The sequence below is a fragment of the Oryx dammah genome, unplaced genomic scaffold (assembly GCF_014754425.2).
Source record: "Oryx dammah isolate SB20612 unplaced genomic scaffold, SCBI_Odam_1.1 HiC_scaffold_1, whole genome shotgun sequence".
Classification (NCBI taxonomy): domain Eukaryota; kingdom Metazoa; phylum Chordata; class Mammalia; order Artiodactyla; family Bovidae; genus Oryx; species Oryx dammah.
In genome coordinates, this window is record NW_024070185.1 from 30500453 (window position 1) to 30520827 (window position 20375).

Sequence of the window (20375 nt, forward strand, 5' to 3'; positions counted from 1 at the left end):
AAGACCTTGCTTTGAATTCTTTTGGGTATATACTCAGGAGTGGAATTGCCAGATCATATGTTAATTCTATTTTTAATTTTTTGAGGAATTTCTATACTGTTTTAAGGTAGCAGCTGTAACATTTCACATGGGTACGAACAGTGCACAAGGCTTCTAATTTCTCCATAATTTGTACAATTTCTCCCTGCCAACTTATTTTCTGTTTTATTATTATTATTATTATTATTTTGCATTAGCCATCTTACTGAGTGTGAGGGGGTATTTCTTAGTAGCTTTTGTTGTTGCCTTGGTCTTCATTGCTGCGCGTGGGCTTTCTCCAGTTGCAGCGAGTGGGGGCTGCTCGCCAGATGCAGTGGGTGGGCTTCTCCTGGCAGTGGCTTCTCTTGTTGCAGGGCATGGGCTCTAGGTGCCTGGGCTTCAGTAGTGGCAGCACGTGGGCTCATAGCAGTGTTGATTCACGTAATGGTTAGTGATATTGAGCATCTTTTTATGTGCTTACAGGACATTTGTCTATCGTCCCCAGAGAAATATCTAGGCAAGTTCTTTGCCCAATTTTGATTGTTTTCTTTTGTTGTTATTATTGAGTTTTAGGGTTCTATGTATATTCTGGATGTTCATCCCTTATCAGATTTGTGGTTTGCAAATATTTTCCCTTTCTTTGGGTTGCTGTTTTACTCACTTGATAGTACTTTTCGATGAAAAAAAGCTTTTACTTTTGCTGACGCTGAGTTTGTCCGGTTTTAATTTGCTGCCTGTGCCTTTGGTGTTATAGCCAAGAAATCATTGCCAAACCCAACTTTTTGAGGCTTTCTCCCTGTACTTTCTTATGAGACTTTAAAATTTTCTTTATTTTTTATAGGGTTGAACTTTGGCGAGAACCAAGCAAATCCTTGGGCATCAGCATTGTTGGTGGACGAGGGATGGGGAGTCGTCTAAGCAATGGTGAAGTGATGAGGGGCATTTTCATCAAACATGTTCTTGAAGATAGTCCAGCTGGCAAAAACGGAACCCTGAAACCTGGAGATAGAATAGTAGAGGTACCCTCCAGTTAGCTTTCTGTGCTAAAATTACTCACATGGGCCATCCTCTTTACCAAGGGGATCATCATCTTTACACTGATGACTCAACACTCAAGTAAAATATGTTTGTTGTTAAAGAATTTCTTTCTTATTTTTTTGTTTTCATCCATAATTTTTATCTTCAGTATATGATGACAGATTATATATATATTGATAGGTGTTTGGAGGTATAACCAACTGTTCTAAAAAATGTTGGTGCTGAGATAAATTACTAAGTTCAGTTAAAAAAACAAAACAAATTTCTTGGGGAATAATTAAATTGTTTAACGTATGTGTACACACACAAAATGTACACATCACAGTTGAACCCTCAAATGAGACGTTATTTCAGGAAATACCTAAATGTTGTTGGATAAGATTTTTTTAAATGAGTCTTTTTGGTTAAGTTTCTTATGCTAATATCCTCATTACCTTTTATAGAAAGGTCTCCCCACCACCCCCACCAACCCAAGTTTGGCTTTTCCTCCATATCATTGCTTTGCCCATTCCCCACTCATCACCGAGGGCTGTGTGTATGAGTATGCACGTGTGCATTGGTATGTATGTGCATGTGTGTACACATTTCGTTATATGTGAGAGACGCATTTGTATCTAATTGTATCTAATCCCTTCATTCAAAGCTAAGTTTAATATTTTGTATCTGCTGTTCTCACAAGTCACTCATCATTTACTCAAAAAGTTTTCCTAGAGCAACTGTTGCATTCCAGGTGCTGTATATAACAGGCTCTGGGCATCCCACGGTAAATAAAACATCCAGCCTGCCTGTCAAGTGGGACAGACCTGATAAGTAATCAGGTCACTTCAGAATAGTGTGATGAATTATTTGACTAACATAAGCATAGTTTTAGTAAATGTGTAGAGGAAGGTCAGCAAATCCTGACCCAGATTTGCTAGGTTGTCAGGAGGTAGAGAGTCAATTAAGAGAGACAACTTCCAAACAAAAACCAACTGATCACTTTGAAATTATGGCAACCATTAGTTTAACTTTGTACAAGTGATTGTCTCTCATTTTCTAAATCCATATAACTTAGACACTACGATGCCTTAATTGTGTAGAAGTTGGTAAGAATCAGCCACAACTTGAACATTGTGGGCATTGATCTATTGTTTATGTACATTGAGGACTGACGAAAGAAGATTGAGATTTGCAAGAAAGCAAGGGCTCTGTCTGGTGGTGTTTCTTTTTTTTTTTTTCTTCTTACCATTTATAAGGAAGAATGATGGGGGTTTTTCTTCTCTCTTCCTGTATCTTTGCTCTTCATTAAATTATACCTTAGCCCCATGTTAAAGAATTTTTTCTTCATTAGAGTACTACATAAAATTTCTAATTTAAGTTTATCCAAGGCAATTTATTTTATGAGTACTTCACTACTGAATACTTTTGACCTAAGTAGAAAAATTAAGAAATGTTTATAATTATTTTGAGAAAGGATTAATCATACTTTGCACCAAAATATTTTAATGTATCAGTAGAGTTAAACATGTCTTTGAAATTGGAACAAAGTTTTTTTCCGTGTGGTAAAATACTGCTCAGTGGCAGTTTCTTGAATTCAGTTATGTGCAGTGGTCATTTTCAGTAAATAAGAAAGCCTTAGGCCTCTGTGATCCTTGGAATTCTAGAACATGACTCTGCTAAGAATCTCTGACAATGTGTGTAAACGAGAGACATATGAAATATTCCGTGAAAAGTATACAGTTCTTTGGACTTGAGCAAAGATATTTAATTTTCTGTTACATTTTCCCACTAATGAAATATATAGTAAACATATATACTTTTATTTTGCAAAAAGTTAGAAGCCATTTTTAATATGCACTGAAAGAGATTTTGCTATTTCATCTAAGTATCAACCTGAGGGAAATTTTCAATAAAATACAGTGTATAATTCTTTTAAAGTTGATGAAGTTCTTTGCAGAGATCTAATAATTTTATTTTTCAGAATTTTGTGTCTACTCTTATTTTGCTATTTTTATTGTATATATTATTCTCTGTTAATTGGAAATGTTAAAAGTATACCAGTATCCTATAGTTTTTTGGCAAGATTAGCATTTGGCCTTTCAGACTGTTTTCCTTCCTGTTCATGTAGTGCATAAGCTGAGCTAATCATCACCCAGGCAAGCCATGGTCAATAAAAAGTTCCAAAATAACTTTTATTCTTAAGCTATTTATACAAGATTTGCTAACAAGTAAGCACAATTTCTTGGCTTCCAGCTCGTGTCATGTCTATTGCAAAGATTCTTTTGCCAAACAAACCTTACCATAAGCTGATTTTTCTGTACATCATAATTTTGTTTTTAACTTCAAGCTTCCCTAATAGAAATACACAAAGCATCACACAGCCACTTCACAGACCGTTCTGTGATGGCTGGGAAGAAAATTTGTACAGTGACTTTTATGGTGAAAACATTGCTACTAGACAGTTCCCTTATATTATTTCTTTGATGATGCTGATTTGTCAATTTAAAGGAACAACTGGGCAGTGTAAGGGAAGTAGAAGCAGAGCCTTCATTCTAATTGATTATTATTTCAGTTGATTTTTGGAGACATAAATCTGTGTCCAAAAAAAGGGACCAGAAGTCTGCTGGACAGATGAAAAATTCTGGAGCCTCACAAGTAGTCTCAAATATTTTTGAATCTGAAAGATTTTTTAGAAGCTTCACCCAGGAATCTCAAAACTCCAAATTGGCAAATTGTTCTGTTGTTCTATAGCTTCTTAAAATGTTAAGCTGAGGCCTTCCATTGCAGGTGGATGGCATGGACCTCAGAGATGCAAGCCATGAACAAGCTGTGGAAGCCATTCGGAAAGCAGGCAACCCTGTAGTCTTTCTGGTACAGAGCATTATAAACAGACCAAGGGTAAGCGAAAACAAAGGGCAAGGTAGGCGCATCCAACAGTGGTCAAATTGGAATCTGACGCATCCAGGGCCAAGTTGCTTCTAGGACCCGAGATCTAGCCTTGAAATCTCAGGAGACTTTTAAAAAGTTTATTTTCCTTTTTTCCCCCATTGAGTTATCCTGAAAATCCTTCTACCATGTATAACAGACACTTGAAGTCTGTTGAAAACACATAAAAGTAGGATTCACTGGTGGCCCATAGGCATCTAGATGGATAGTCATTAGTTTCACTATAGTCATAAAATATGTACGTTGTTAAGAAGGATGTGGTGGAGTTATTCAGGTTGATAGTCTGTGACGTCTAGTCAGGTCTCTGAGAAACTAGAGAGAGTTCGTTTTCTTTATAAATTTAGAATTCCCAGTGTGCAATCTGTGATTTCCTGTGCATGGTCTTTAATGCATCTGTCTATCCTAGTGGACATTAACTTTCCATATGATGGATTTTTTGGTTGGTTGTTTTTGTTTAAGCTGTACGTGTCTATACTCAGAATTTCATACCTGCTGTTTCCCAGCCACTGAATAACTCTGATCACTGTGTAGCCCCTGGGGGACAGAGGCCTATTAATCCATTTTACTGTTGGTTATTACAAGTGAAATGACTTTAAAAGTATTTTAGAAATCTAAGTGCATCCAGTGCATGTTGTTAATGGAGATACTAAGAGAAGCTTTGTATATTTGATATGTTGCCAAAGATGAACATTATGCCAGTAGTTTAAAACTATTTTTTCTATATCTTCTTTATGCCTCAATGAAAAAAAAAATTTTTTTTCCTGTACAGTAGCTCTTAAACATACTGGGCCTTAGAAAGTTCTTGAGATTTACTGAGAAGTTAGCATAGCGTTTCAGGAGTTTCTTAGATGTCCTGAGGCTCATACAGGGTCCACTTCTGGATATAAGAATCTCTGTCATACTGATTCTTTTTGAAATAACTGCATATTAGCTTTTAGGGTTTGTTGTCTTTAAAAAGACAATGTTAACACATGTAAGAAAAGTGAAAAAGATCATCTGAAATTTAAAATGTGTAATTTTATTCATACAATATATTTAATTTTAATTTTTAAAATTAAAATTTAGGATAGTAATGCTCAAGTTATGGAGGAAGCAGCGTAGTAAAAGGTTTTTAGAGATCAGTAAAAGGAACTTTTCAATATTCGGTGCCCTAGGAAACAAAGTGACCAGATTTATCTTGTTGGTTTTTCCTTTTGTTGTCAAGACAGTTGTAGCTCTGGTCTGAGTTCACGCTAAGAAATGAATTAGTAGTTCCTAATGTAAGCAGTTATCTTCACATTTGCAGTTTTTAATCATTCGGTTATTTATTGTTAGGAGATAATTATCCATTTAGATAAGAAAATCTGCCAAGTGGTGGGACCAGAACATCCTGCATTCTTTTCAAATGCTGTTCAGTTTGTTTAAATAACTACAGGTCTTTCTACATTTATTTCCATTTGTTGTGTTAAACATAGACACAGCATGATGATGTTAAATGGCTGTTTAAGTTAAGTTAAAGCTGTTTTCTATGTGTGTGGGTGGGTTTTATTCTTCTTTTATTTTTACATTCCAACTTTTGTATCATTTAAGACAGTGCTACAAACTGCTGAGTCGGATTCTCAGATTACTTTTAAATACTAAATTGCAAATATTTCTTTCAATGCCAAGTTTCATTTTCTAAGGAAGATATTTTCTCATGCACCTGGAAAATATCCCCATTTTATTACCTGAGGTATAATGACACCTGATTTATAGTAATATTCCAGAATAAATCTTGCTTAGAATGACATGTGTAGTCAAATGATACATGACAGGGTTTAGGACCTGATACCCTTGGCATACTGAATATTTAAATGGAAGTTATTTGAGAAAAGGCAGGTGCTAGAAGGACTCTGACCTCTCCTTTCTCCCCAGAAGAGGTCATAGACTCTCCTGAGAGATCTTCAGGAGAGGTACATCCTTACCTGCAGATGAGGAGGACCCCTGAGAGGAATCTGAATGAACAGGCCTTGCTAAGTTTTCCCCAGTTAAATATGCTTAGCTCATGCTGTTTTGTCCTGTTTTGTCCTCATGCTGTTTTCTCCAACTTTCTACTCTTCATCAGACCTCCTATAAAAGCACTTGGACATAACCTTTTCTTCTGGTCATTTCCCAGTGGAGGCTCTATGTCACACAGAGCTTAGGTTACGTCAATATGCATGTTTCTTTCTCATTAATTTGTTGTTACAGAGATCCAACATCTCTTTCCTCCTCTACAGTAAAATTTTGCTTTGGGAAATGAGAAAAAAAATTGTTTTTAAAATGAGATATTGGGCTTCCCAGGTGGTGCTAGTAGTAAAGAACCCTCCTGCAAATGCAGAAGACATGAGAGATGCAGGTGCAATCCCTGGGTCCAGAAGATCCCCTGGAGGAGGGCATGGCAGCCACTCCAGTATTCTTGCCTGGAGAATCCCATGGACAGTGGAGCCTGGCAGGCTTCAGTTCCTAGGGTTGCAAAGAGTTGGATATGACTGTAGTGACTAGGACTTCCCCAATAGCTTAGTGGGTAAAGAATTTGTCTGCAATGCATGTAGATGTGGGTTCGATCCCTGGGTTGGGAAGATCCTCTGGAGAAGGAAACGGCTATCCCTTCCAGTATCCTTGCCTGAAAAATCCCATGGACAGAGAGCCTAGCAGGCTACAGTTCATGGGGTCACAAGAGTTGGACACAACTTAGTATGCACACCTTAGCTCAGTACAACAAAATGAGATATATTTAGTTTTCAGTAATTTACTTATCTGTGGAAATAGTCACGTCTCCAGGAATCTACAGGGAAAAGTATCATAAATACCTCAGAGTCTCTTGGGCTTCTGTGGTGGCTCAGTGGTGAAGAATCTGCCTGCCCGTGCAGGAGACATGGGTTTGATCCCTGGGTTGGGAAGATCCTCTGGAGGAGGAGATAGCAACCCACCCCAGTATTCTTGCCTGGAGAGTCCCATGGACAGAAAGGCTTAGCAGGCTACAGCCCATTGGGTCGGTCTCAGAGTCGGACACAACTTAGTGACCAAACAAGAGTCTCTTAATGGTAAATGTTTTATTTGTGAATGTAATAAAGCATCAAGAAAATCTTGTACATAGACTAAAAGCTAGTCAGTCTTTTTAGCTCTTCAGCTGTTCAAGAATTAGAACTTCCCAGAACTAACCTCGATAATTCCACTGGTATGACAGTTCACAATTCAGTCTGACCACATCGTCATATTAAGGGGTGGGCCCCACTAATTTGGGCCAGAGGATGATTTTTCTTTCCTGTTCTTCTTAGTTAATAACATTTCCATTTTTATCAGCCCTTGGAACTATAAACACAAGTTTTGTCATTGATTTTTTAATGAGAAATACACTCGCCCTATAAATCCTTCCCTAATAATAGAATGTTCTGCTATTTCATGTGCTGTGCTCATCCTGTACTTTTATATTCTCCTTTCAGGGCCAAATTCTAATCCTATGTGAGCCGCAAGTTAAAAAAGCAAAAAGCAAAGCCAAACAAAAAAAAACAGAGCTTTTTTCAAATATTTCATTTCTTGTCATCATTATTTTGATTCATCTTGTTTTACAGAATTATAAAGGAAATGTAAAACTGTACAATTCCATGTATGAGGATTAGAAATAATCTGCCTTCTATAACATTGAGTTCTTTTGCCTAGGATGTGTTCTTAATCTCTGCCTGGTCATTTCTTCCACCTTAATAAATGGTCTTTTTTTTTTTTTTTTTTTTGCATTTGTGATCTTCCCTTTTGTAAAGCAGGAGTTGACATTTTAAATTGAAAAGCAGAGGGAAAGTTGAGATGAGCAGAAATGTCAGCGTGCCCATTTCTTTTGCCCATCTTCCTTCTGTAGGAAAAAAACTTTGTAGGAAGAGCAGATTGAAAGGGTGATGTGGCATAAGCTTTAATATAGCCGTACTGAGTGAGGGTACTCTTTGTGGAGTGCAGGGTGGTGTCACATGACAACCTCTTCCTACTCTCGATGCTTGCCAGTAGGGCTTTTTTATAGAGAGAAGTAACACAAACAGTTAATTAGAGCCAAACTGAATTTTAAATGTCTGCAATTTCCTCTGAAAGATATAGTCAATAAAAGAAAAAGTAGTGTGAAAAAAAATTTATTGTGCTAAGGAAATTACTTTTTTTTACTATGAAAATGCTACATTCTCTTTGGCAGTCATCCTGCCTGTGATATGTATATTTCAACTCCAGTAGTTCAAGCTCAGGACATATCAGGCAAGCCACAAAACCTATGTGAACACTCTAAGGCAGGACTTCACCTATTACCCAAACCTCATAAATTCCCCAATAAAATGGAAACTTTTATAGGAAATTAAAAATAGCCATCTGTCTATATTTTGTGATGTTCCTAGCACCACAAAAAGTGGGCAGATAGAGAACAACACTGTAGGAAGTGGTTCATTTCTTTAAAAATTATTGATTTCCTTGTTTAAATAATACTATTGATTGAAGCAACCTTAAAACCTAATCAAGGTATAAAAAGACCCCTAACTGAGAAACAAAATAACACAACACTGAAGATTACCAGTGGACTAGAAGACACATGTTTAATTTGCATTCTGCAACTGATAGACTCTTATTTTTGTTTTTTTTTTTAAACCAAAAGAGCATAATTTGCTTCTAAGTATAAATAAAAAACCATTTATGGTTTTTAATACTGAAGCATGTTTACTGATATGCATGGAACATATGTCAATAAAAGTGGGTGAAATATATAGGCTTATCTGTCGGCAATAATGACAACGTTCAGTGAAAATGAAAGAAATTTGGGGCCAGTTTGATAGACTTGCTTCCTTATGTGTTTTGTGGCCAGATTTAGATTTGAGTGTGGATTCAGGTTGCTCTAGGAAACACTTAGTTCTAGACTGTTTTATAAGATGTTGTTATTAATGATGAAATCTGATAGGATCTGATGTCACATAGTTATTTAAATCAGTAATTACTTTGTCCTTATAATGGAGTTGTTTTAAATACATTTCTCTTGCGCTCAGCGCCTCTTATGTTTCCTTTTAGAAATCCCCTTTGCCTTCCTTGCCGCACAACCTTTACCCTAAGTACAAGTTCAGCAGCACTAACCCATTTGCTGATTCTCTACAGTTCAACGCTGACAAGGTTGGATAATGACCATTGTCTTGCCATTGCCTTTTTCCAATGTTTTGTTCTTTGTTGCTACTGTGCATTTGTCCCAGTTCAGTGTTGACTGAATTTGGGCAAGGAAAAAAAACAACTGTGTGTTTGGAGTGGGCATGCAAATCCTTTCTTAAGCACATTTTCTTGCCAGAACCTATTCATTTTTACAGCTGAAATTAGATGGCCCTTTTGAAGAGTCAGGGAAATCGTGAGTCCACTGCCCTTCTTATATTTTGGTGTGAATTGAATTTTCAGATATATAAATTTTTGTTAGTTGCAAAATATATAAGCTACTTTCATACATAATTTCTCTAAAAACCTTGTATTGATTTAAGTCCTTCTTAGACTTATACAAGGTGGTCCTAAAAGCTCTTCCTTAGTTAATCAGCCCACACATAATTGTGTATGTGCAGGAATCTGTTGAATATTCATAAAGGATATCCATATAAATGCCTGATCAGGAAGCAGGGAACTGTTTCAACATTTGTAAATCTGTACTTGGATTTGTCATATTCTGATGAAATTATAAATCCAAAAATGAAACAAAAACTTACGAGAATTTGTATACTATAATTTGATTGTGAAAGGAGAAAAGCTGTTAACAGTTTTTTTCAGGAAGCATTTTATGAATATTCATTGGATTTTCATGTTATTGTAATACAGATAATCAAAGATGCTGTATCTGAAGGAATATGTTTTCTGTTACTGTAGGCATTACAGAAATCAAGTAGAGTTCTCTTCCGTTGTTCCCCAACTAATCCTTTTGCTCCCACACCATTTAAGGTTTGTCTTAGTGTGAAATTCTCACGAGTCAGTGAGTGTGTTACAGTGTGCTATGCGTGTACATTATACTTGTGTGCATACATGGCATGGAGTGACGGAGTGATTTCAAGTACACTGCATTTTTGCCAGCGAGGGCTGAATGGTCTTTGTTAAAGAATTGTGTTTTTGTGGATAAATTTTTAGAAGTGTCAACAGCAAGCTAAATTCCACAGTCTCAGTAAGAATGAGAGTATCAGGCCTAACAAAACAGAACACTTTTCCTTTTTAGTAAATGCAGGCTTATATTGGCTTTATGATTAACCAGCTATGTTAGGGCAGCATTTGAGTTTATTCACAGTATGAAAATATTCTGCCTAAGTAAGATCCTGAATAGTTTTTAGGCAAGCAAGTTTTGTTAGTTCATTTGTTTCTAAGGAAAATAACAGCTCAGGAAAGTTATGCAGAGAGTAAGATCTATAAAATTTGCATCTGTAAATTTATTAAAATTATGGCAATTTTAAGTTAGACTTGATTCTACTTTTTGAAAATGAAATGAGTTTAATTCATGCTTCTCAAATTTTCCATTGTTGGTAAATTTTAAAAAGAATTTTAATGAGAAGAATTCTAAATTACATGTTTTTCCCTATCTTAGTATCATTACTGACCCTTCTGGATCAAATGAAGTTTTTTATTTGTTCTTATGTATTTGTACATTGCTTTTTTGAAAGTTTTATGGCACAGTACTTGGGAAGATAACAGGATTCTGTTGGCACTAATAATTTTTATCTGTTTGACCAATGGTATGTAAACTAAGCATTTTAAATACAGCAGATTCTGTGACTTGAAAATCTGTTGCCCATCCATTAGTGGCTGTCAATCAGCTCACCTCTGCTTTGCCAGAAAAATAAAAATTCATATTTACCCAGACTGTTTTGGGGGCAGCTTAGACTCCTGAAGTAGTGTCTGAATCATCAAAGAAAGATCATATTCAGCACTCTGTGGTTTTACTTTTAGATGTATTTTGACTCTTAACACCATTGAATAATTTCTGAGTATTTGTACATTCCATTCATTTAGTGTATTCTGTAAGAAGTACTATTAATCACATTTTTTTCCAGATATACACATGTAGAATAAAACGAGGCATATCAGAGGGATTTTTGTATAGGGAAAAAAAAACAGTAAAATAGACAAAGAAGGAGAAATGTAGGCTCAAGGCATCAGGGACAGCCTGACAACGGGTTCGAACTTTAACTGGGTGTCTGTGACCCTTGATTTAGGTACTCTGTGTCTTACTGTAGAAACTGGAGGAGAAAACATGATACACTGGAAAGTGCATTGGGTTAGGTTAGAAATTAAGCAAAGAGAAGTCTAGTTTCGCTAGGTTATTCTGAACAAAATCTTTCGCTTCTCATGGCCTTGGCCTTTAATCTGTACATGAATAAAATGGACTCAGTGACATAAAGATGTTTCTAGCCCTAATCTGCTTGAGAATCTATAATGTAAAACCTTGACCCATTATGTTTCAGTTAAGAAAAGGAAAGAACCCGATGATATCAAATCCCCCCCCCTTTTTTTTTTTAAATTAAGACTTGTAGACTTAAGTGACAGCAAACATACCAACCAAGCTTTGGGTTTTTATGAAGTATTCAACCCTGTTTTTCCATTTATGTGTAGGGCTGCCTTGGCAAGCGGATGGTGGTTTTGTCCCTTAAAACCAGCCCCTCAGCTCTGAATCTGTGTGCTCTTTGCTAACAAGCAGTCACCCTGGTAGAGGGTCCTGCATGTGCAGTGCTTATTTCATGAATTTGTTGAGTCATGTGGAGAGAGGATTCAGGTAGCAATAAAAATGTTTATATATAATCTCACTAACAAGCTTTCAACTGCTTTGTTCGATTACATGATTAACATTGTTAGTTTGTTTCCAATTTCTTGGAAGACTTTTTTAGACTTCCACAATCTTGTCTAGATGAATTTTGAATGAGATTTTTTTTCCCTAAAACACGAAATTTGTACAACTTTTCCATCTTCAGTTATTTAAGCCTGCAAATTGAGTAATTCTTCACCTTAAAATACCATGTAGTTGTTTAATGGATCGTGCTCTGAACATACTGATTTGTTTAGTGTATTTAAGCTTTACCTGAATCCTGTCTGCCATTTTTATATATGTGTATTTTCCCATTATTTAATATGTTAGATATTTTAAAGCTAGCAGTTTTGTTTTTGATGTTGCAGTCTTCTTTTCCTTGAGTTTTCCTTCCTTAGACTGCACATACCCACTGCATTCTGCTTGTCCCCACAGGTGCCCAGTCAGTCAGATTCGGAGCCAGAAAAGCCTCCTCTGTGCCACTCGCCTCCACCCCTGCCTCCATTGTTGGCAGAAATGAGTGGGGATCACGCTCTGTCATCTGCAAATGAAGCCTCAGAAGATGTGGATGAAGAGGATGAGTTTGGTTACAGCTGGAGTAAGTTGTCTGTTTCAAATGCATTGACTTGTAAGAGGTATCAAATTGTTCATAGCTCTGTTTCTCTCAAGGCTTATGCCCCAGATGGGTAAATACATTTCATCTTCTGTTACACATAATGCAGTTTTGTGTAGGAAAAAAACTAATGTTTGTTGTACTTGAGTATAACACACATTCCTGAGGCATGAAATCACATTCTTCTGTTTTGTAAATCTGCAACCCTGTTCAAACCCGCTTTGCATTTTTCTGCAAGTTGAGGTGGTCAAGGCACTCTTTCAGCAGCTGTCCTGGACCGCCCTCTCATGGTCTCCAACAGAGCATCACCCATTTTAGGCCTCAGATTCCTCATTATAAAATGTATTTGTTGTTGCTATTTAAACAGCCTGGAATTTAAGTATTTCTGTACTAACATGGTAACATAGTGTAAGTGTTGAGATGAAAAACTTGGGGCATTTGGCAAGTTGTTTAATGACCTCTAAGTTGCAGCGTGCTGGTTATTCCTCTTTTAAAATGCACTTTCTGCCTCAGGTTGCTAAGGGTTAATTAGATAATGTCTGAGCACAATGCCTGACGCACAGGAATCATTTGAAGGCAATTATTGATAGAATCATGGGAGTGTCTCTGTTTCCTAATGAAATAAGCCATTTTACAGAGATTAGACCAAAGTTATGTGTCAGTGCTTTAAAAAGTTTCATTTAAAAAAGTGTAATTGTTTTCCTTAAGAATACTGTGGTATGTGCTTTGGGGAAGTACGAAGTATAAAATTTGTACTGCTAGATTCTGGAAGGAATCAGAAAATGGCAGTTTATGAAATTGATGCAATTAAGAATTAATACAGAATGCATGACATTAACCCTTTAGTAAGATTTTCTAAGGGATGATTTGTAAAGTTTGCAGTTTTCTTAGTCTTATTTCTAATGAAATTAGAATATTTTGCTAATCCATCAAACTGGCCAGAATGTACTCTGAGGAAAACATGAAATGGAATGTTTCAGTTACCTATTATCATATTCCCAAACACTCCAAAACTTAATGGCTCAAGAAAGCAGGTTATTAGCTCCCTCACGTGCCTGGTGGTAAGTGTTAGCCACTGGCTGGTTGTTCATCTGGGCCTGGGACACCTACCAGATTACAGAATAAACTCTACCTTTTGAACATGGGAGATGGGAGATACGAAAGGTCTCATTTAATGAGAACAGGTACGTCCATGTGTCTTGGTTGGATGGCTCTGTGCAATAAGAAGACCCATTCCATCTAATCTGGATCTGTGTACCAAGCACCACCCAGTATGATGCAATGTGCAGTGTCTGTGTTGCTGTGGGAGAAAAGTTTCCCCTGACTAGGGAAGACAAATCCTCTAGATGTTCTTTTCTCTGCAAATGATAAAGTAACTTTCTGTTTTAATCACAGTCTTTGGAGAGCTTATTCATGTTATCACATGATTACTTCTTTGGGTCTGCTCACCTCAGGTAAACTGATTAGTCAGACACTGTACTCTCTGCATCCTAGGGGGAGAAAAGCTACTCAAAATTTGGGTGCTCTAGGAAACCAGTCTTGACGCCCAGGAGGCCAGTCTGTTTAGCTTCCCTTAACCGCTAAGAATTATATTTTGGTACAGTCCTGGCCTTATAATGCCATTCTCAGTAACCGTCCAGAGTAAAGCATTTGGCTGTGAATTATCTCTTACTCCCTGTGGATTTTTTGTTCTTGTTGTGTGCAGAAAATATCAGAGAACGTTATGGAACCCTCACAGGCGAGCTCCATATGATCGAACTAGAGAAAGGTCGTAGTGGTTTGGGTCTGAGTCTTGCTGGGAACAAAGACCGATCGAGGATGAGTGTTTTTATAGTGGGGATTGATCCAAATGGAGCAGCTGGCAAAGATGGTCAACTGCAGATTGCAGATGAGCTTCTAGAGGTAAGTTCTTATGGCAAACACTGCATTTACTCCCGCTGAGTTGGTGTGACGGAGCCATCAGTTTCCAGAAAACCCACCTGGGTCTCATATGGTGACTGAGAAAACTATCACTCACCTAATAACAAAGATGCATTGCAGCAAATTTGGCTCGAGACCAAATCTCTACTAAGTACCACCCATGTTCCCATTAACTTCCATTAAAGGTTGTGACTGTATAGCACCAGAAAAAATTTTTGCCCCAAGACAGTAATAAAGATCACACTTCAAAAACAGGTTTTTGTGTGTGCTGCATTTTTATTAGGAGCTTTTGAAAAACCAAATGACCAGTCATTCCCCTGTAATGAGACTGATCCTGGACCTTCTAGAAGTTGAATCCCTCATGGTAGACTTGATGGGGGTGGATTGTTGTGGGGTTGAATTTAAGGCTAAAAAACATTAACAGTAATTCAGCCCACCAAGCAAAATAAACTTGCGGACTATACTTTTGTAGTGTTTAGAATTGTGTTTGTTTGATTTTTTGTCCTTGCCTCCTATAGGCTGGGATCCACGTGTCTTTACACTGCTTTAGCACATTTTCCCATGCCTCCTGTGTTTCCCTCTTCGCTGGGAAGGCTCAGTCAGCAGGAGCTAACTGACAGGATAACTGGCAGTTTCCACTAGGTAGTGTGCTGCCTAAGCACCTTCCACTGCCTGAAGCCTGAATATACCAGCACTGCTTCTCCCAGTGGCCTACCCTCAGGCCTTGAGTTCTGACATTAACTGTGAACTGTGATAGTCAGGCCTTCCCAGGATGATCTGTGCTGATCACAGATGCCTCTGCAGAGCCCTTGCTTGTACAGAGTACTCTAGAAGCTTGTTGCCTGCCTGGATACTCTCCTGTAGTCAGTCCAAGTGATGCCTCGTTAGTCCATGGAGATCAGACTACATGCATGGAATTTTAATGTTAGTTTTCAACATGAGCTTTTTCTTAACTCAGCATCAAAGTCAGGTTCATGTTCTGGGAAAGAAAATGTATGTACTATTTTAAAGGAAGAAAAAAAAATATGCTTTTCATTAGATTGTTGTTGTTTAGTTGCCAAGTTCTATCTCACTCTGACTGTACCCTGCCAGGCTCCTCTGTCCATGAGATTGTTCAGGCAAGAATACTGGAATGGGTTGCCATTTCCTTCTCGGGGGAATCTTCCCAACCCAGAAGATCAAACATTGGCAGGCATATTCTTTACTACTGCACCACCAGCGAAATCATTTTCATTAGAAAGAAGATAAAAATTTGTGAAATTAAAATTCTGGGCTCAATTAGTGATATTTATTTCTCATAGATCAATGGTCAAATTTTATATGGAAGAAGTCATCAGAATGCTTCATCAATCATCAAATGTGCCCCTTCTAAAGTAAAAATAATTTTTATCAGGTGAGCATTTTCTTTTCCTTGTTTATAAATATTTTTCCTTAGCCGTTCAATTCTGATTCTTTTGAATAAAAATGAAATATATATGATAGTGTAAGTGTTATAGTTCCAAGTCTTTGTGGCTACAGAATTTTGTCTACTAATCTGAGTCTTCAAGCTAAAGAATGAAAATAGTATGAATGGTCATATTACAGGTTAGTGCTTTTTTCCTTTAGAAATAAAGATGCAGTGAGTCAGATGGCTGTTTGTCCTGGGCATACAGTGGAACCCTCGCCTGCTACGTCGGAGAATCTTCAAAATAAGGAGGTTTGTAGCTTATATTTGTTTCTCTGGGAAGCTTTAGTTTATGCCTCACTTATTAATTTAGCTAACAATTATAGAGCCCTTTCAGGGATATAAGAGAGAAGTAAATTTCTTGATCCTCTTGATCCCCAATATGTTTATAGCCTAGTTTATGGAACACTCATGTAAATAAGCACTGCTTACATGAAGCCTAGTAGTAGAGCCTGTCAAGGGAATAATGAAGGTAGAACAGCAGTTGACAGTGTTACCTCTGGGGAGAGAATGCGAACACAGGGGAGGTCACACATGAAGTGTACACTGAAAGTAGATGTCTTGGGGGCCATAAACATTGCAAGCAGAGGACATGGATTGAGGGATGGGCTGGAGGCTCTGGAAAATGCAGAGAATTGATAACTGCAGAGCCCTGCTGAACAGTGGGAGGCGGGGAACAGGTAGGGTTGGATCATGAAGATCACCATGCAGACCTTATCTTTTAGGCTATATCTTTGCAGACTCAAAGAATGAAGATTATTTTTAAGAACTCTGGAAATGGTACAGAGAAAAATCACAGGTTGCAGGACAGAGAAGTTAAGTTGAAGGGAGTAAGAGAATTAAAATAATTCACGGGATAGATATGGAGGACCTGAACTAATGCCCAAAAATAAAAGAGAGAGAGAGAAGAAATGGTTGTGTCAGGTTTTTAGAACCCAAATAGATATCACTTCATCCCTAATTAAATATATTCAGTGAGGAAAAATGACTGATTGAGAATGTATTCATCCAACAGATATATTCACTTACACCAGGTACCATTTGAGAGCTGAGATTGCATAGGAAACAGAATGAAACAGACAAGATGTACCAGGCTTCCAGATGTCTGATTTGGTGACTTAATAGATGGTTAACTTTTATCAGAATAGAAAAAGTGAAAAAAGAGAAGCAGGTATTTATTTAAAAATAGAGAACTTTCTGTCTGAGGCAGCTTAAGAACGAGGTGTCTGTTGGAAAGCCTGGTAGAAGTGTTCACAGAGACGTTTGGTCTGAAGTTTAGAGATGAATGCCCATAGATGGCAGCTTGGGAGCCATGGGAGCTCAGGCTCTGTCTGTGGAGGATAGTTAGAAAAGATGAGAGCTGAGGTCAGAATTGTGTGATATCAGTTGTAAGGAGAATTGACAGGTCCAAAAAAGAACCAGGTGGGTCGGTCGCACAGCAGCTGAGGAGGGCCCCATTGAGAAAGGGTGTATATATGGCACAGCCTTGAATGCTGCGGGGAACTCAACTGAGAAGGTGAATAAAGAGGGTTCATTGTATTTGCCAACTAGAAGATTATTAGTGATTTTGATAAAGCAAATGGTGGATAAGAAATTTAGGAAAGAAAAGGCAATGGCCAGAGGATGACACAAATTTAAGAGTTTTGGTGAAAGTTTTTTGTGTTTACTTTGTGTAGAGTGAGTAAAAGGAGATAGAGAATGAAAACTTAAAATTAGAGGAAGCATGATACTATCAGTGGAAAAGGTGTAGAATTGGAAACACTCTTCCCTGCTACTGCTGCTCCTAAGTCGCGTCAGTCGTGTCCGACTCTGTGTGACCCCATAGAAGGCAGCCCACCAGGCTCCCCCGTCCCTGGGATTCTCCAGGCAAGAACACTGGAGTGGGTTGCCATTTCCTTCTCCAGTGCATGAAAGTGGAAAATGAACGTGAAGTTGCTCAGTTATGTCGACTCCTAGTGACCCCATGGACCTCAGCCCACCAGGCTCCTCCATCCATGGGATTTCCCAGGCAAGAGCACTGCTGTAGGGTGCCAACTCTTCCCTAAATTAATATCTAAACATTAGGCTTTTCTGTACGCAAGATGCACAAATCATTGTCTCATGCTGGTGAACTGACTCACTGATCATAATGGGGAACTGAGTGAATCAAGTGGTTTTTCAAGATTGTAAAGGAGAAAATTTTATTTTCATATGAGTTGTACCAAAAATGTCCATCAAGAAAATGGATTATAATAACTTTCAGGTAAAACATTTAATAGCTCCTACATCCACTTGATGTCTAGCACAGCAAAACAGTGAGTGGTGCCTCTGCTGGCATTCTGTATGTTAGTGCTTGCACTGTTCGGAGCTGGGTTACTGTTAGGCATCATTATAGAGTAAATTCATGCGGTCTTGTGAAGCATTTTATGTTTCTGTGCTCCAAAATAATTGCTGGCTAATCACACCTCATTCATATCTTTAAGATATAATGTTCATAAAGGTCATTAAGTATTACAATTATAATGATGGAATATGGCATATGAAATAATGTTAATTAAGTGGCCCCTTTGAGGCTTCCCTGGTGGATCAGCAGTCAATAATCTCCCTGCCAATGCCGGGGACATGGGTTCAGTCCCTGGATCAAGAAGGTCCCCCAGGTTGGGAAATGGCAGTCCACTCCAGCATCCTTACCTACAAAACCCCACGGACAGAGGAGCCTTGTGGGCTACAGTCCATGGGGTCGCAAAAAGTCGGACACAACTTAGTGACTAGACAACAACAATAAACAACTATTTAGTCCAGCAAAACTACATAACATTTGCCTGTTTTGTCGCTTTTTTACCTCTGCCAGGCTGAACCGAATGTTGTTACTTCTGACGCAGTTGTTGACCTCAATTCATTGACGACCGTGCAACATCTGGAACTTCCTAAGGTAAACCTGCTTAGAATTGGACTGAAATGACGTGAGGACCTTGACACCGGTGTTCTGACGCACTGGTTCCCGAACCTAGTCTCCACAGATCGGCAGCATCAGCGTCACCTGAGAGCTTGTTAGAACTGCAGCTGCTTGGCCCACCCTGATCTCCCGAAAGAGCAGCTCTGGGGTGTGCCCTCCGCTGATGTTTTAATAAGCCTTCTCCATGATGCCAGTGTGCACTAACGTTTGATAACCATTGTGCTAACTGATACTTGAGCAGGGGCCCAGCTTCTCCTGCCTTTATTATTATCCCAAGGTATGACATTTAGTGATCTCATGTTTGGTTTATTTATAAGGACTTGCTATGGACAAAATAAAAAATTAAACAAGTTATAGGCTTTGTCCTTTGTCAGACCAAAAGCCCAAATGCCTAGAAGTCTCACTGATAGGCATCGTTGAGGTATTTGCTTTTGCAAAGATCTGAACCTTGGATTCAAGTGACCACTTGAAAGAGGTGGTTTGTTGAACAGAATCCTGTAATGCTTTTAGGTACTGCAGGTTCATGCTGGAATGCAGGTGGACAGTGGATGAACAGACTAAACAGAAAGAGCAGTGACATTCTCAGGGAAGAGGAGAGGAAGGGAGGAGGTCGAATGGGGGGACAGAGGAATTTTATGTGTAATGCTACAGCAGAAAGGAGTGCTTTCCTCCGAGACTCCCCAGCTCCAAGGCAGGGCACCAAAGGCCGTCTGACTGGGTTGAATCCTATTTCATTAGTTACAGACTTAACACATTTTGTGATCTTGCTTTGCCTCCATTTTTCTTACCTGTAAATTGGAGATGATAGCCTTACCTTTGATATTGTAATTATAAAGGTTAAATGAGTTGTTTATAAACTGGTGGGCATAATGCCTGATATGTGGTCAGAGTTTGTTAAGCACTTAGTGGAAAAAAATACTGATTCTTCTTGGTTTATTTTTTTAAAATAAATAACCCTGTACAAAAATGGATTGCTCTGATCTTATCATATACATTTAAGAAAAGTTGTCATGGGCCATTTGTGTTGTGGGTAAAGGGAAAACAACAGAAGTCATTAAAGCTTTTTTCTGTCAAAAGTCCATACATGTCCATTCCAGCATCCCTCATTCTGTTGCTATGTCAGAGAGAGTCCTTTGAGACAGTAGGGGAGAGGGGACAGGATATTTTAATGCAAATCTTTGAATTTCTATAGGTAAACAGCCAGCAAATGCCCTCTGTACTTAATAAAATACTTTTCTGTCCACAGTTAAGTAAATAGACAATAATAGAATGAAATATCAGAATTGAGTACCTATAGTCATGGTAGATTATAGAGTATTACTTATATTAATACAAGTGAAATCGTTCTTTATGGTACTAGGAAAGAATATTGTGTGCAATATCCGAAATAGAGGGTAGCTCAGTTATTTACTTGGCTTTGAGCTTGGAATTTTTCAGTGTGATAACACGTTCAACTTCCTGTTCATCATGCTTGATTCTTTGACCACTGAATCAAGGTTTGGGGTTTCAAAATTCTGGCAATTTTTGACACTTTCTGTGAAGTCCATTTGATTATATCCTGTAGAGTTACACGTAGAAGAAACTTATGTATGATAACAACACTTTTGTATAGAGTATCAGGCTTTCAAGCCTTTTCTTTACTACACTTGATCCTCACAGCAAGCTTTTAGTTGGCAACTATTATTATTCAGGCTTTCTGGAGATA

The 20375-nt window shown here is 38.0% G+C and overlaps 1 protein-coding gene across 1 annotated transcript in view; it reads left to right on the forward strand.

The window, feature by feature from the left end:
* Nucleotides 1–20375, forward strand: part of LOC120863821 (multiple PDZ domain protein) — a 175335-nt gene that overhangs the window by 127396 nt on the left and 27564 nt on the right. Inside the window, exons 25-32 of the mRNA XM_040240389.1 lie at nucleotides 860–1037; nucleotides 3823–3933; nucleotides 9013–9111; nucleotides 12194–12356; nucleotides 14077–14273; nucleotides 15593–15684; nucleotides 15897–15987; nucleotides 18566–18646. Of these exons, the coding sequence (XP_040096323.1) occupies nucleotides 860–1037; nucleotides 3823–3933; nucleotides 9013–9111; nucleotides 12194–12356; nucleotides 14077–14273; nucleotides 15593–15684; nucleotides 15897–15987; nucleotides 18566–18646 (1012 nt within the window). The remainder of the gene's footprint in view (nucleotides 1–859; nucleotides 1038–3822; nucleotides 3934–9012; nucleotides 9112–12193; nucleotides 12357–14076; nucleotides 14274–15592; nucleotides 15685–15896; nucleotides 15988–18565; nucleotides 18647–20375) is intronic.